At 38.3% G+C, this 18323-nt stretch overlaps 1 protein-coding gene across 1 annotated transcript; it reads right to left on the reverse strand.

The window, feature by feature from the left end:
* Positions 1 to 814: 814 nt before the first annotated feature.
* antxr1c (ANTXR cell adhesion molecule 1c) lies at positions 815 to 17531 on the reverse strand. The gene is made up of 18 exons (XM_058406681.1): positions 16928 to 17531; positions 11986 to 12057; positions 11790 to 11861; positions 11232 to 11313; positions 10654 to 10684; positions 10460 to 10533; positions 10267 to 10335; positions 10035 to 10115; positions 9796 to 9856; positions 9181 to 9279; positions 9019 to 9088; positions 7623 to 7701; positions 6923 to 7018; positions 6608 to 6646; positions 6056 to 6154; positions 5301 to 5468; positions 5004 to 5084; positions 815 to 2545 (listed from the first exon to the last, which is right to left on the reverse strand). The coding sequence occupies exons 1-18, from the start codon at positions 17071 to 17073 to the stop codon at positions 2315 to 2317; spliced, it is 1650 nt and encodes a 549-aa protein (XP_058262664.1). The 5' UTR covers positions 17074 to 17531; the 3' UTR covers positions 815 to 2314.
* Positions 17532 to 18323: the final 792 nt, after the last annotated feature.

The raw sequence follows: 18323 nt of genomic DNA on the forward strand, positions 1-18323 counted from the left end.
AATTAAATCAAATAATAAATGGTCTTATTTAACAAAGAAAAACAGACTTGTTGATTTTCTCTGTGTGAAAAGATTTATGGAAGGAGCCTCCAGTGTCAAAGTTCTCCCTGTGCTTTGAGGGTTTCTATGGATAATCTGGTTTCCAAAGACACGTGTTACATGTTGATTGGCATCTCTAAATTGTCCATAGTGTGTGTGTGTGTGTGTGTGACATGGTGTCCTGTCACTGTTCAGGGTATCCCCCACCTTCACCTTTTGTCCCGACTCCCCTGGGATTGGCTCTAGGTTCCTGATGTAGAATAAGCAGTACAGAAGATGGATGAATGGATGGATGGATGGAAGCCACACCCACTGACAGTATATCACTATCTGGCTAGCTAGCTCACATCTATTTAAATTAAAGGTGCATCCAAACATGAAACTGGCTTCCCTTCTTCCTTGTAGTCTTCATCTCACAGGTTTCCACATTTTAAGTCAGATGTGAAACTTCCTCATCTGGATATAATAAATATAAGCACCCTTGGAATGCTGTTGGACCAGTCAGGTTATGGACTTGAGATAATTGTTGCATAGAAATGCAACGTGGCTTGCAGTGTTGTTTTTAAATGTGAAAATGCTGAAATCATTAATCCTACATGGCCCATATCAAAACAATGTGGCGCCTTACAACGTGTGAAAAGAAAGAAGACTGAAGGCAAGACTAGAAAAGCTCTTTTATAAGTGTGGCTGTGAAGAAAAAAATTTCGAGACACTAAGATTCAAACTCTGCACATTATTTACTGCACAATGTAAATAATGACCATCAAATCAAAGCTTGGAAAATGATCTTTATTGATAGTGTATAAAAAGGAAACAGTTTATGCGCCTTTCACTAGATGCATCAATATCGCTGTTTATAGGCAATACGAAGTAGAAAGACATATGGCGTATTATTTCTGTAGGACACAGCACATATCACGCTTTCAAATGAACGTCAAACAGAAGGCTGACGTAATAAAAAATGTGGTTTGTAGTAAATAAGAGAAATGTTCCTAATGATCAAAACACACTGCTTATTTAGTCACTCAAATTCAAACACAGATTTACATGTACAAGTGCTTCTTTTTTCTCAAAACGCGGGCACTTTATCAGATTAAATTAATCACATCTGGGGGAACTACGAAAAGAAAGTTATATAAGAGATAAAAGAAATAACAGGGATATCTTTGGATCATTACATGCAACAGTGTCCTGGTTTTTTTTTTTTTTTTTTTTTGCCTTTTTTTCTTAAACATCGGACACCTTGTCGTATTCAAGTAACTCACTCTTGCTCAGGGGGGATAATAAATTAGATGTTGTCAACTGCCCTGCAGTCATGATGTGTTCAATGGTGTTATAAAAGGACACAAAGGATGCATTTGAAAATACAGTACAGTTGCGGGAATATAATACATACAAATAGGATGAGAAATATTGCCCTGGCTGCAAACATTATGAGGATTTACAATAAAAAAAATAAAAAAAGAGCAAAGAACACACACCATATGCATCAAAGCTATAACTGGACCACTTATAAACTCCGTTTCTAAACGTACAGCTCAACAACAATTCCTCATTTGCAGGCAAACTTGTACAGCTTCGACCAAGATTTTGCAACGTACCAAAAGCATCAGCCGGACAAACCTTTTTGATTAAAACAGATAGCGAAACTTTGGACACATACTACAACCTGTGCAACTTGCATTTTATTCTTACATCATCGTCATCATCGTCATCATCATCATCATCATCATCACTTGCAATACATGTTCTTCTTTTTCGATCAACACAACGAGAGGCTAACCTGAGAGAGTATGCAGTAAATGAATGATTTCAAATTCATTTCTAAGAGCACAATGGGACCAATATTATGATGCCCCCCCCCAAAAAAACGAGTGTGCTGTTTTCATGCTTCATCAAATCCCATCTTTTTCATTTAAACCACTGGACAAAAAGAGAAAGTGTGATCAAACATTCTCTCATGCTTGACAGCATGAGAACCTGATTGACTGGACTGGTGATGAAAATGAGGGAAACTTTTTATTTACCTTTTCTAAAAGGCAAAAAAAATATATGTACCCTTAACCCATCTCTGCCACTTGTGGTATATTCAGTAGTTGATATTAGCATCTTTTCTTTATTGCATTTTGTGTTAACAATATTTTTTTGCTGTCCAGCAACAAAGCACATACTATAGGCTATCTGACGCTGATAAATATTTTTGTGTGTATTATTCTTTGGTGAGAGGAGCATATTATAGCTGGAAAATCAAACTGATGCTCTTTAATGTTGGATCTCAGGGTTTGGGAGGGGGTCGAGATGGAGGCGGACCCGGGGCAGTGGGTGGAGCTCGGGCAGGAGGTGGACCCGGGGCCACGTTGGGTCCTTTGGGGGGTGGACACTGAGGAAGTGGACTTACAGGGGGTGGTGCCTGGCAGTAGTCAGGAGGAGGTGGGGGTGGGCTTTGGGCTCTGGGTGGGGCCTTCGCTGCCTCCTCTTTCACCCTGGTGAAGTTGATGCATCGGCCCTGTGGGAGAAATGAAAGAGATAAAGATGTAAAAACAGTAGCACATCTCTCTCTCTCTCTCTCTCTCTCAGTTGGCCCTATTCCCACAGCCACTCTACTGTATTAGCCCTCCACCTTTTCTAATCTAATCTGGGTCTGCAGCACCGCTACTCCCTTCTTTGTCATTCTGTCTGGTGTGTTTTGGCAGATCTCCTGTGAAAACCACTAAGGAATTCTGTCTAATTTGTAAAATATTGGAAATAGAAAAAAAGTTACATCCTTTATAATTAAATATTATTCACTTTAATAAAGCTAAAAAGCCACTAATTTATTATGCATTCTTATTTATTAGGTGATGCTTCCTGCTGCTTGATGTGATGCCGGTGCTGTGGCTTCTCTCCCCCTCTTTACACTGAAGATGATAGGTGTTCCCTTTTGAGTTTTTTTCCACATGCTGTCTCGGGAAGTTTTCCCTTGTCATTGTTACCTCTGGCTGCTTTGTGACAATGTCTGCTGGTAAAATGCACTCACACAGCTGCATGTGCTGTGTTGAGGTGTGTGTGTTTTTTTCCTTGATGGCACAGAGACAAATATGTTAGCACAAAGTGACCTCCTGACATGCCTGCAATTAGACACAGGCCCATAAAGCAGTTTGTTCTTAGCCCAGTGATGAAGTGTTGTGCGTTTGAAGTGGCTGGTCTGTAAAGACAGAACTGCATATGACCTCATCTTTCATCCTACGCCAGTCTGTTGGAGTGTGTGTGTGTGTGTGTGTAACTTAAAGCCTGTAATTAAGGCTCTGAAGCTCTGCCCACTGCTTTTTACGTCAGAACGACTGAACGCTTGTGAAGCTGATCTCGGTGCATAACTGAGACCCTGTGTAACTGAAAGAGAGAGCTGGGCCAAAGAGTTCAGATGAGAAAAACAGACTGAAGAAAGTTAATGACATGCTACAGCACTAACACACACACACACACACACACACAAACTGCTGTGATCTGTGTAACTTACAGTACACACAAAATAAATAGTACTAAGCTGTACCTTTTTTGTGATTCTAATATGTAGCTTTCTCCTGGAAATGTGCGTATTGTGTACCTTTTAAAGTAAAGATACATAATTGGACTATAAAAGGTACCTTTTTTGGTACAAACAGAATATAACTTGAAGGTACCACCCTCAAGGAAAGGTACAGTTTAGTTCCCTTTTTTCTGAGAATGTACACTGCAGTCCACTGCATGCCATTACTGTAGATCACTGTATTTATAGATTTGAGTATCAGTAGATCTATAGATAAATGACATCTGACTTCTTATGATTTGGAAACGAAGAACATTCAGATGCCTTTATGGGACCATTAAACTGCCTAACGGGCATGCCTTTGTGAATGGTGGCATTGAATGTGTTACCATGGCAATGTATATGGTGACAAAATATATGCTGTAATAAATGGGAGGATGGGGGAAGGGGGGGGCATTAATCAGCCTGGCCCTGTCCAAAAAAATGATTCATCGGGGGCTGGCGCAAAAAAAAAAATGATGAAGTAGAATGAGTTTTAAGGGACTCAGTAAAAATGCTTGAGGAAAAGATGCAGTACAAGAACTTGTCCTCTGGGGTTGCGCACTCTCAGAAGGTAACTTAATACAGGAAATGATGCCAGTTTCACTTGTTTTCCATGCTTGGGACAGCAGAAAAGTAGGCCTGTGCATTCTTCCGCCCTCTCGTCATAGACTGCTCACCGAGCAGCGGAGAGCGCGATGCCATTCCACGAAAATGATAGAAACTTTTCTCTCAGAATAAACTCTGAACGTTAAAACTTGCCATTTACTTCCATTATACTTGCTTGCTAGTAAATTCATTGCAACCACTAATTCTTTCCAGTAATTTTGCAGAACATTTGCAACAAGGCAATTCCAGTTGCAGTGGTTATGGCACAGTTTCCACAAATAATGCATGATTATAAGTAGAAGATAGTGAGCAACCATCTCTGAGAGGCCAAGTTAAAAGTTGTGTTCGATTTTACTATTGCAACAAGTTCAGCCCAAAAAGCGAAAACAGAAATGTGTCGCCATTCATTACAAGGTCAGATCTGAAGCTTATCACGACAAGTCAGTGGTCCAAATTCGAACCCTGTGTTTGATGTCATAGAATGAGGCCTTTAAAAACAATGCAGACTAAATGTCTGGAACTGATCTTACATCACTGCTTCATTTCACTTTTACGGTCAATGATTTAAAGCAGGTGGCAGAAGTTGTATATGATGTATCCTGGTACCTTACAGACTTTTTGGGCTGATGTGAATTAGAGATGAGAGATGGATGTGAAAGGGGAGAGGGCTAATATATAGTGAAACAGGACAGGGTTTGGGGAACTCTGTGTCTGAACTGTATCTTGGTTAAAGGCAAAAATGAAAGACAATAAACAATGTAAATTGTAGGTACTTGTTAGGTAGTGTTCCTGGATAAGTTTGAGTACTCACATGATCTCCAGGCTGTGGTCTCATAAGTGAAACTTGGTCATAACCACGGCGAAACAGAGCCCAAATTGCATCCAGCTTCCCCTGGACACAAGTAGCAGAGCAGAAGAAAACATTTAAAGTATGAAATATTACAGGTAATAATGATATAAGACACAGAAACCGTAGAAATAAAGATTTTACAAATATTACAATATTTTCTAGTGTTATATATATTTTTTTATTTTATACAGCAGTGTAAGAGGTGCTGAAAAGTTGAACTTGAGTGAATACAGTAAATGGCAGTTGAGATACTCTTACCCTAATTGGGGAGTACCACTTCCTGTTCTGGGGAGTCTTCTTGTTTCCATGTTTTTTAGGCTTGGGTTCAAATGGTTCAAACTCCTGCTCAGGCATTTTCACAACTGCATTTTTTGGTTTTTCCAGCTTGGCACCCTCTTCAGTGGATCCCTTCCCACCCCAGCGGACCTAAAACGTTCATTGGCACATAAACCCAAATATCATGAACAGTTCTCAAAGCCTCATATACATATGAGGAAATATGATCAGGTGATGCAGACAGGAAGGCATACAGGCCAGCTGTCTGTGTGGGGTTTTACATGTGTCCATGTGGGTTTCCTCAGGGTCCACTGGTTTCCTCCCAGTCCTCACAACTATGCTGGAGGTTGGACTGGCTGCACTAAATTGTCTCTTGGTGTGTGTAAGTATGTTTGTGTGTGTGTGTGTGTGTGTCTGTGTGGGCGCATGGTGCCCTGTAAGTGACTTGTGTCCAATCCACAGATGTAGGTTCCCTACCAGGTTAGGGTGCTTACTGAAGATCAATAAAGCACAACTAAATGACTCCTAGATGTTGTACAACATCTCCTGCCTTTCCAATAAAAACACCTGGATGATGCCCAGACTTCATGTAACGTGTGTATTGTCTTATCACAGCCTAGGTTTTTGGTTATATTCATCATTTGATTCAGGTTCATAATAGATTGTCAGTGATGGTCATAACAGCTTACAGTTTCAGCTTTATACAGTATATTTTATACAACTGTGACTTCATTCACCTCCATTCGTTTTATTCCTCCAACTCCCCGTCCCCCATAGTATGAGGCATCTACAGTTGGCCATTTTTTCTTGGGCATACCATCCTCATCGTCTGACTCCTGACAGAACATGACACATGACAGAGAAAATGTAGGTGAAGAAATTTCAAAACGGACCATCTTGAGAGTATGACACAGCTTTATAATAAATTTTAGTAATGGGTAGACATGTGATGTTGCAGGGTTTTCTCACTCCATAGCTTACATACTGTATAGAGGGTAAATGGTCAAAAATGGAAATTGTTATTAGGAGATTCTTAACCAATGACTTAATGAATTTATCACTTAAAATCTCTTTCAGCTGTCTCCTGAAACTGACTTGTTTAGAGACAAATCAGCATGTTCCACTTTTTAAATATAAAAAATAGGTTTTAAAAATAGGTATTATTTGGACCAGGATATGATTTACCAACATGTCAAGCATGGATGAGATGTATATTTATTCATTTTATTGGTAATTTTTTACGTCATGGGTTATATAATTTTTTAAAGAAGTTAAAAATATCTACTTACTGGCTGTGGGGGTGGAGGTGGAGGGGGCTCTTTGATAACCTGTGGAGAAATTACAGATAAAAAAATGTTCTATTTCATTATCCTTCCATTGCCTCGACCTTTATTATTTTCATAGTAGATGTGAGAAACAGCTCTATTCCACGAGGCAGGCAACATACATCCCAGACTTTAACCGCAGAGATCCACTACAGCCATAGAATCAAGACCTCGCTTTTTTCCAACATGAAATTAGCCATAAAGTTCTTTAATTAAAATCTTGGAGGCCATGAGAGACAGCAACTTCGATTTAAAGGAGTCAATGAGGTGTAGACTTACTACTGTGCAGCACAGGGGCCAGAACCACCACATGAACAACAGAGCCAACAACAGGAACAGGACCAACAGGGTAATCAGAAGAATAGTACCATCAAACTGCCAAGAACCAAAAAAAAAATATTCTCAGTAATGTATCTCATTCCTATACAATGCCATTGCTGTTCCAATTTAAATAACGACTGGCAAACTATCTTTACAGGCTTCTTCAATTAAGAGCAGGGCATAATGAAAGCAGTTAGTGGGTTAGTGGAAAAAAACATGCCCCATTTTAAATCCTAGTAAGACAGTGAACGTGATGTTTCTTCTTTGTGGGTAAGAGCCTTCTACCTCTCAAATTCAGCTCAAAGATCTGTAGGACATTTCGGGCTAGTTAATCTCTAGAGTCCCTGTGGTTTGGCTGTAGAAAGAGCAAAGAGGGAAAAAAAAGAACTCACTTCTTTGAGTGAGGGAAAGAGACCCTCTGGCAAAATTTAGAGAGAAGAGGAGGGTCTGAAAGCAAAGAGAAAGAGAAAAAGCAAATAGAAAAGTGGAAAATGAATAAAGAAAGCTTATAATGTAAGGTTTGCTAAATATTCTTTTAATGCATACTTGACTAATTGCTTTACTATTAAAAAAACATCTGGCAATACAAACACCGCCAGTGACTCTCTTGTGGTTACAGTGATTGTGTGTGATTGTGTGTGTGTATGTGTGGACTTACACACTCAGTTGTGGTGATGTGTACTGAGCTGGTGATGAATGACAGACCTTCGTTCATGCTTACTTGCAGATACACCACCCTGATGCAGACAGAAAACACAAGATCTGTTGGAAAAACATTTACCTCACAACTTAATAACCCTCTTAAACTCACAGGACTCAGCAGGTGATTCTTGCCTTCATTACTCTTGTGACTCCATACGTTTCATTTCAGTGTCACTGTAGTTAGTAAATAGTTCATAGTATGTCGTATTCATATAATGTGCTTTATCTGAATACCTGAACAATCAAGAGTTTTAAGCACAACACAGCACACTCAAACACAAAAGAGATAGAGAAGTATATGACTGCAAAAGGAGGACTAGGATAAAAGTGACTCATTTTTAAAGTCTCTGATTATTTATATACTATTAATAAATGAATCTTCTCTGACGGAAAAGATCATTTTGGCATAACACAGTTGTCCATCAATTTTATACGTACTCTGTAAAATTCTACAGCAAAAAAGCATTGTGAGTTACATGTATACATTTCTGTATATTCAATTAGATTTCAATTTTGTAGACAGTTCTGACATGATTTTGTCCACGATTGTTAACTAGCAATAACAATAATAATCCGATTTATCCATAATGTCATGGAATTTCATGAGGACAGGAAGTACTGAAATAAATTTGGTAAATGTTAACAGCAATGATGGAGAGGAAGTGACTTGACATTTGTTAGGTCAGTAAGATAAAAGCAAGAAGTCAGAAATTGTGAAGGGAAGGGAGAGAGAGAGAGAGAGAGAGAGAGACAGAGAGAGAGAGACAGAGAGAGAGAGAGAGAGAGAGAGAGAGAGTTTGGTAGCAGGGTTTTTTCAAGCATGATTGAATAGAAATAAAAAGTCTGAGGGCACAAGCACAAACAGTGAAATGCTGCCTATTGTCTAAGAGGCCATTTTTGGTCTAAAAGAATGATATCTATGTGAGCGGAGTAGGGCAGGTCTGCTAGCAGCGCTAACGGTAATCAAGAGAAGAAAGCCAAAGATGGATGAGAAATGAAAGAGCTATTGTGGTTTGGAGTAACATAGCGAAGGAGGGGTCAGAGAGTTTTTTGGAAACCAAACATGCAATTAGTTAGCTGCAGATCGATTAGAAGAAAACACAGGACAATGGTGGCAGACATTAATGAGGGGTAGAGCATATAAGGTTTAAGTCTTGGCATCTGAAAAGCATGAAGAAAATGAGGATTGAAAAACAAAGTAAATAAATTTGTATGCAAAAGCTTCAGTTTATGTAAGAGGAGGAGGAGGAGGAGGAGGACGACGAACTGGAATGTGACCCCTGGAAGGCATCATAAGTGTGTACTAATGTGAGACAGGCTTCTACTTCCTTCTCTCAAACCGGGCCACTTACTTTCCGACCTCATTTATACTCGGTGCTGGACACAGCATGTATGTGTCTTCTATATCAGCAGGCCGCACATCTAATGAGACATTAGAGACACATGAGACACACGTGAAAGGACGACAAGATGAATAGCAACATATCAGCAATTTTGAGAGGAAAAAAACTCACTTAAGGTGACAGTATCATTGATCTTGAAGCTGCACAGCACCTGGTCTATTTTTCGGGCGTGCAAAAAGCCATTGCCTCGAACCACCACTTGGAATGACTCTGAAACAAGAATTCACTTCATTTTAGACAATGCTCACTTTTTAAATATGTAAACATCAGGACATTATACAGATCTGGATTTGTACTGTTTTATGATTTTATCAATCCGGCTGTGCTTCATGTTAAAACAATCAGCAGTTGAATATGGCAAGGTTTAAACCACAATGAGTTAATGTTCCTCTTGAGGAAATACTTTGAGGTTTTCTACTCTCACACACTCACAGTAAGTGTATTATACATATATATATATATATATATATATATATATATATATATATATATATATATACACAACACACAACACACGTCAGGTGCCAGTATAATGCAAATATTCTCATTATTTCAACCACCATTTAGTGGAGAGCAAATCAGACTGAAAGAAAATCCAATGGGAGAAGGATCAATAACTTAAAAAAAAAAAGGTTGTTCCCTGTCATGGAGGAGGCATGGCTCTTAGCCAGATGAGAAAAGGAAAGAACATGTGCATTACTGGGACATCTGCCTTATTGCCCTTACCTCCTGCACACACACTGGATGGCTCAACTGCCAAGATCTCAATGCAGGACTTCCTGATGATCTGTTGAAAAGAATAAAAAGGTTTAAAAAGTGATAGCAGGCTAACACAAATTTTATTTCTGTAAAACTGAACCGGGAATGGAATGATATAAATGTCATATCGAGAATGCCTGTGGTTGTGTTAGATGTCTGTAGCTTTCATTTCATCTGTCTTTTATTAAGTAAGAGTGGTTGTTTACCGAGTCAATCACGCCTCTGAGAGCTTGGAATCCTCCTGTCACAGGAAACACGTGCTCGATGGTGTCAGCTATGGTAGCCAGCTACAGCAGGACAAAAACACAGATTTGTTTGTGTGTTGTTTAATAAGTGATGTGACCAGCACACATGCTGTATATAAGGCAGTACAGTGTACATGGGGTAGTGAAAGAGCTTTCTGACAGTTCACCTTGTGTGCAAAAAAATATTTTTTACCTGTGTCTCATTAAAATCTTTCACTCCGACACAATACACAATGGCACCCAATGCTCTGGCTCTGGCAGCCTGTGACAGAAAACACAACATCAGTGTTCAACTTCTTCTTTTTTTTTTACCCTCACAGCAACATTCCAATGAATTTATAAAACACATGTATAAATGTTACGCAAATGCCGGCCAGCGTTTTTACCTCCTGTTGTGCTGCTATAAGCGGCTGCTCGTTGAGCTCCCCATCTGTTAAAGCAATAATCACGCTTGCTTTGCCTAAAAAAATGAAACAATGAGACGGATAGGATAATATCAATGATACTAATCACAACTGAATCAAGGACTTGAGGATCTATGAGTTGTTAAGCTTCACAGAGGTCCTTAGCCATGACTCACCAAAATTCTCCTGATAAATTTGTTCATTTGCCTGTGAAAGATGGCAAGGAAATTAGCACAGGAACATGTTTAGTAAGGTACATAATTAACAGAGGACTGGTGGAGATGAAGTGTAGTCATTGTTTTTTTGCCCCAAAGTTCATTCATTTCCTGAGCCAGCATGGAACATAGCTTTTATTCTACTTATACCACAACCATTTGCCAGTCACTACATTTGTAAGTAATTTTGGGATCATTTTATTGTTTACATCATCTAAAACAAGTTGGCTAAACAAGCTTGTTATAGCAGGTATAAACAGTCATTCAAAAAGCAGCCATTTGTTAGCACTAAAACCTTTTTTTGGCTGGATATGTACTGACTGTAACAAAGTGCTGACACCAAGGACTCCTTCCATAACTGGTGAATGAGTGCATTCAAATAAATCTGTTATTTGCCACATGGCCAGAGTCAAGACTATACTCCCAGGGTTTGATATTATAGAAAATACATTAAAACTTTTCTGACCAATGCGTGTAGAGACATCAACAACACTGTGGTATAAACTGTATTACTGTATTACAGAGATTTAACATGTAACCTTTTGTAGGCCAAGGTGCATGAATGTATCTCCTCCTGGGATTTCCTTTCTTAGTACATTGAGGCCTTTGGTTATTTGGTCCCTTGGAGAAAAAAAAAAAACATGAACAAGAGAGCATTTCAGTTCAGTGCTATACAATACAGTGTGACCTTAATATCTATAATTACTTACACTCCATAAACCACACTGAGTTTAGGCTTTATTGCAACCATAAAAAGCTAGATAAAAACTTGGTTGTAATAAATTTAAAGTCTATTAATTTTTCGGTATTGCAAGTTAGCCTTCTATGACTCAGCTGGTTATCAGTTCTAACTAAACAGGAACTAAACAGTTTATGAGTAATATTTTAAGCTCTTCTTAGTAACATTACTTTAACCTAGTTTGTGTTGTGCTAAAACTATCCATTACCTGCTGAGTGACTTAACTTAAAAAACTGATAAAGAGAACTTTGGGTCAGATTTTAGCTTTTTATACGCTATGCTTTCTGTTGTCTTACTGCATCAACACTACAAGTTTGTTTGACAAATTCATTGCTACTGAAAATCACTCCAGAAATACCTGTTTTCTGTCAGTCTCATTATTGTATTTCCTCTGGATGAAAAGACGATGAAGGACATTCGAAGCAAGGGGCTAGGATACAAAAGACAGGCGTTTATATTCATATATAATACTGCTTTCATTTGTTTTTTCTAATATACTAAAAGGTGGTAACTCTCAACACCACATGCCAACATTTGCCAGTATTTGCATGTACCTGATAAATTTCTCAGCCAAACTCTCAACAAAAGAGTAGATCTCATGCCAGTGGTGTTTGACACTTCCTGACCTGAGGAGAAAAGAGGTCAAAATCAGTCATAAATCTGCGTATCATCTTCATGTGTACACTCTTCAGACTGGACAGTCTACTCCATTACATCTGTCTCTCGATTAAGTTTTAAATACTGCAGGGTGTCTTTTTTTTTTTTTTTTTTTTTTTTTTTACAAATGAAAAAAAAGGAAAAAAGAGCAGCTTCTCCTAGATAGGGCCCCTCTCATTTTGCCCCTCTCTGTGCTCTGACTCCAGGCAAGGCAGTAAAATCCTTGTGAAGCCTGAACATTTCCTGTCCCTGCACACTGAGCGAGGCATGGATGATTCATTATTGACACATGGGAAGTGATCTAATTGACTCTTAACATATGTGCCAACTTTCTGAATCAGTCAACTTTAGGGGATCTTCACTCCCCCAAATAAAACTATTAGCTATTTTCAACTAATAGTTAAAAAAAAAAACAGTTACTCATTTAGCTGATGTAACATAGTCTAGTCTGAGGGCCAGACATCAACCACAGTCTCCCTGTCTGACAGTAAAACATGTATTAAAAAAGCACTCTTATAGAAAGCTAGCCTTACAGATTGACAACTAAGTGGTCCAGAGAGTTCAGAGATGTTTTAAATCCCCGCTCCTCAAAAAAGCTTGCTAATGAATTTGTTTAAAGTAATCTGACTGACTCACCAAAAAACAAAGAAAAAAGAAAAAGACACGCCAACACAGAACCTTACAAGCAAAAAACAAAGAAAAACCCAAAGAAGGGCAAAAGCAACTACGGATGTGAGGGTCAGATGGAGGACTTGTCACCATTTTCAACTTTCGGTCTCCTAACCTCACAATGTAGCTTGTTTATCTTGGAAGGATCAGCTTTTCTGAGGTACCAGCAATCCTAGGATTGGTGCCTAGCTAGCAGTTTTCTCACCTGTTCAAACAGTGATTGGGGAGGAAGTGGCCATTTTCATCTGAGATCCTTGATGAAATATTTTGTGGCACTCCTGCTTTGATCTAAATTTAATTGACTGTATAAAATTCGAAGGCTCAGATTTCAAACAGCACTTTTTTGATGAAAAAGACTGTGAGAAACAGCAGCATGATGATTCAGGGCAAAAAATATGTGGTGTAGCCTAAGTGATGGTTCCCACATACAGTAGATGTGCTTATATCAGGACATAAGCTAGTATTCTAGACAAGGTAGGAAAGGGCAATGGATCCATAGGCAGATAAAATACAGTCAGAAAACTGTGTAAATGAAAAGGTTTGAGACTTTCACTTAATATTAGTGTATGATTTGGTATGATGAAAAACATGACTCAACAGAGCTAATTATTTGCCATAAAAGAGCACAAGCACAGAGATAGTGGCATGCATTTGGAAATAATACCTGAATAATGGTGTACCTGGTTTAAAAAAAGTAAAAACAACCGGTCTCTTCACTAAGAAGAGAACTAACTTTATAGATATTTTGCTTTCTAATTCAGTCGCGGGCAAATCTCCAAGACAACACACAGAGGACTGGAGAATGAGAGGAATGGAGAATGAGTAGTTATGCTTTGTGCAGAGTCAGCAGAACTCTTATCCAGATCATCCCTTCTTCAGGCCCCATAATGGTTAGAGAACCGCTTATGATAACAGGCTCCTGATACTGAAGCATAAATAAAACTTCAATCTCAATCTCACTGAAGGTAATATCAAGAAGTCAATGTCTATTCATTTCAACAACATTGAGTTGTGTCTCAAATGGATGTCCTATAAGGACATAAGGACATAAGGACATAAGGCATAAGGACAGTTTTTAGACAATTCCAACAATATACTTATTTTTTTCTACTATATATATATATATATATATATATATATATATATATATACATATATATAAAAAACAAATACTTTTCCAACATGGTCTCATGCAGAATTAAAGGAAAAGTTATCAGTTACAGCATTTCTTGTGATGCCATTGATATGAATTCCAGCTAAATTTCTCTTGCCCATGGTTGTCAGCCAAAATTATAGGAACAAGGAATCATGATTTGTAACTTGTATATTCCCAACAAATTACCAAGCAGCCTCATGCTATTTTCTTTCTCATTCTATTTAGCCTTCATTCTGCTTGTGGACAGTTTTCAGGCCCAAGCCCAGTTTAAAACACTGTGCTAACTTCTCCTGCTGCTATGCAGATTATATACTAAGGAGCTGCTTACACTGTTGTAATGTTTAACTAGGCATTAATGTTTCCATAACACCATAGCTATGGCCCTTCCTTCATGCTGAATCTGGGCCCATCATCTGGTTCTTAAGGTGTCCCAGAAAAACAGCGTGTCAGAGGTGAATTTACACATTGCAGCTGTTGTGAACCGCTGACATGATCACAACACTCTGGACTAGTTTCAAGTAAAGAATGTTTGGTTGAAAAACAGCAAGACCTCAATTATTTTTGAAGTCTGCTGTAGGGACGCACATGAAAGGGACGTTTTCTGAATGGTAATGGCATTGCTACAGAATTACATCATAAAAACAAAAATGGGCGTGGACAGTTTTGTAGAACTTCTACATATCCGAGCTTCTGACAGTACTGAAAGTTTGACCAGGCCAGTCTGGAAGAGTGATATCAGCAAGACGAAACAACCTGAAATGAACCCAAACGGTAATGCTGAATATCCTAGTGTTGCTATCATGAACAATACAACAACAATAAACAATAAGAGTGACACAAATGTTTGCTCTTCTAAAAGATGTGGCATCTTATTTCTGCATTAATTAGATAATCTGTGATAAATAATATCAGTATTAATTACTGATATTTTGTGCTAAACAAATATAGCCAGACATTGTATAATTGTGTTATTATAGTATTAGTTGATGGTCAGAGGCACAACTGCAACCACAAACTTATTGAGACATGGTTACAGCGTACCTATGTGTACCTGTGTGCCTGGATAAAATTCCACATACCTGTGTGTAAGTCTAATTAAATATTGCAGGATGTGATGATGTGTTTGCATATTAATAACAGCATTTCTAGTGCCACATGTATTGTGAGCAATTACTTAGGGCCCAAGCATACAAGCACTGTAAAGACTGCACCACCTTGCACCTCTTCCTGGGAATTTATTGAGCTAATTTGCATGTCAAACCTATGCATCTGCTTATAAACTAGTTACACTGAACTTTGGAGTTTAACGTGTATAAAAACATCCATGATGACATACTGAACTGTCAGCCATCTTTAAATCTGAATGAAAATAAATACATTTCCTACAAATTTATTTTGATCTTTAAGAAACTTGACAAAGCTGATATCAGGTCAATATATTAATGCCAGTGGGGGTTAAATGATATTCAATGGATTTTTATTTCTGAAAGGGTTTGCTTGATCAAAAATCAACAGTGAAGGCACACACATATAACAAGAAGTGAACAGCTGTACCTATTAAATGCCTTAATGATGAAGACATACATCATTTTGAAGTGTATTATTGAATAAAGAGCCCAATAGAGATGTTTTGCAAAATAGTGACTGGACCACCATGATGTGGCTATATTGTATTTTTCTATCTTTGTTTTTCTTTTTCTCTGAAATCAGAATTACTTCATTATGATACCTATGATTTTGGGATCCTTCATTTATTTGTTCTTCTTCAGGGCCTTGATGGATCCAGAGCCTATCCTAGGAACATGGAGCATGAGGCAAAAATACACCCTGGAAGGGATGCTATTCCACCACACAGCAACCCACCCACCCATCCACCCACACACACACATACACCCACCCACACATACACACACAAACACACACATACACACAGAAGATAGAATGCAGTTTTATGAGCCTATGTAAACCTACTGCCTTTACAAAGTATCACTTTTTCCAAAACCTTGTAAAAGCATTCAAATTGTTTAGCTATTTCTGCTGCCCTCATGAGGACTGATATACAGAACACAACCTTGACTGCAGCGTCTGAAACAACACACTTTGTTCTTAATTGCACTATATGTGTGTATGAATGGAAGTAATAATTACAAAAGTGTAACAGTTTTATTTTTCATTATCCGATCTAATGAAGGTTAAAATGGCAAATCCAGCACGTATAAATTGCATTGCATGAACTAAGAAAGCATCAGGTGGTGAAGAAAGCTATGCACAAAGCTACTAGAATAAATTACACTCTTCACTAGAAAGTCACGAATAAGCAAACAATGCCAAGAAAGACACAACACACCCAATCACAACTGGATTTTAGAAGCACGAAATCCAGTTGTGTGTCTTTCTCTCTCTCTTTTTTTTTTTACCCTAAGGATGAATGCTGAGCTTGGACACCACAGACATTTCCCATGTGGTGTTGGAATCTGTGCCCAAAAGTAGGCCATGGATACTTAAAGACCCTGGCTGACTCAAACATCCTGTAAAACAAGATCCTGAGAAACATATGAGAAAATGAGGCATCTCATTGGACTCTATACCTTCAAGGGAAAGCGGAGGGGTGGACTCACAAGGAGATTGTGATTGTTTGAACTGCTTATTCAGCACAAAGTTATTAAACACATCCCAGCCGTTTTTGTGCCATTATACAAAAACACAGGGATGGACTGCAAGATGTTTTTATGCAAAGCAAAATGATAAATATAATTAAAAGAAAGAAAGAAAGAAAGAAAGAAAGAAAGAAAGAAAGAAAGAAAGAAAGAAAGAAAGAATTGCATTTAATCTAATTAAACATGAAATATTTCTAAATAATGTTGGACAAATGAGAGCAGATTGTTAGATAGTTTTGTTGTCATCAGGCTGTTTGGAAAAGAAATGTGGGAGAAAATTAATTGACTAACAGTGCTTTTCGATGGAAAGAGTGAGAAAAACATTATACACAGATTAAACAAAGCTTGGGCACTTACTTGTCAAGGACGAAATACAAGTCGAAGGCACCTTGACAAGACCTCTCCTGGTCCTCTTCTTGTCCCTCGGCCACACCACTGATAGTAAAGAGCAAAATCCCCAAAACAACCAGTACAGCAAACACATTCTTCATAGAGCTCGCCATCCTTTAGATTTAGCTGCGCAAAAACAATCACTCCTCAGTAAAACAAACCGATTTTTTACATTATCCACGGCACGTCTCGTGAAAAAAACAAACAAACAAACAAGGAGGACGTCGAGAGGAAAAAAGGGATGAAACACAAAAGAACGCTGACGGATGTTGAGTCCGTCTTTCCTCTCACTGGTTTCCCCAAAAGTTCACAGATGTGGCGCTCCTCCTTTGACTAAAACGTCGACGGCTGTGGTGAGAAACGCGTTAGCGCACTGTAATGAAGCCACTGAGAAATATATGACAATAGAGCGACATTAAAACATTACCGCTGTGTGTTACAATGAAACCAACTAGAGTAACAACTTAAAGTAAACCTTTTCCTCACGGGACGTTGATGCTAAAGTTGCTATCGTGTAACCCTCTCCACAAAATGAGTGCAGAGGCAAGGACTTGGTCGAGAGAAAGAGCCCCGGTGTCAGATTTCGACCCTTGCAGGGGGAAAAAAAGCTCTGCCACTTTTTCAGGACATTTCATCATTTCTTTCAACATGAATGCCACCACCAACTGATAAATGATGATTTAGTAGTCTAGTTTTCAAAACAGTTTGCCAGTGACCAGATTTTAACATATTATTTTAGACCAAAAGCCAATTTCTTCAGCAGAATGTTGATCCTAGTTTCGTGCAAAGGATTTGTCATACTTTTGCAACCACAAAACCGTTAACTCACCTCAGCAGATCAGCAAACTGGCATGCCTGAAGGTGTTTTTCTATTCAGAGATCTGTTTTGCGGCCACAACTTTCTTGGCTTGTGGAAGCTATTGTGTTTTAGAATGCTGGAGACACTTGAGAAACCATTTCATTGATACAGATTTCGAAGCACTTTTGTACGTCACTCTAGATAAGAGCATCTTCCAAATGCCAGGAATGGAAATGGAAATGTAGAAATCTATTAAATCACACCATTGTGGCCACACAAAGAAAGAATGGAGAAGGGTGGGAATGACACATAAAACCATAATGGACTTGTGATGTGGCCAGATACCACTTTAGGTCCAAGTTTGCATTATTTATAAAATACCTTTTTAAGTTATTGTGGTTTAGATTAAGCCCATTGTATTTACTTCAAATAGGCTAATAACTACCATAAAACAAAAAACTGCTTCATAAAAAAAAAAAACTCCATCAACACATTATTCAGTAAAGAACATGTGTCCTAAGACAAGACCATAAGGATCAAGATTAAATTGAATCGAAAAATCAT

The sequence above is a fragment of the Hemibagrus wyckioides genome, linkage group LG13 (assembly GCF_019097595.1).
Source record: "Hemibagrus wyckioides isolate EC202008001 linkage group LG13, SWU_Hwy_1.0, whole genome shotgun sequence".
Classification (NCBI taxonomy): Eukaryota; Metazoa; Chordata; class Actinopteri; order Siluriformes; family Bagridae; genus Hemibagrus; species Hemibagrus wyckioides.

Coding starts and splice junctions, on each gene's coding strand:
- antxr1c (XM_058406681.1), bottom strand. CDS start 17,073: ATGGCGAGCTCTATGAAGAATGTGTTTGCTGTACTGGTTGTTTTGGGG. Junction 9,089..9,180: donor CAATGATACTGTCACCTTAA/GTGAGTTTTTTT, acceptor ATGTCTCATTAG/ATGTGCGGCCTGCTGATATA. Junction 7,702..9,018: donor AGTATAAATGAGGTCGGAAA/GTAAGTGGCCCG, acceptor TGTCTGCATCAG/GGTGGTGTATCTGCAAGTAA.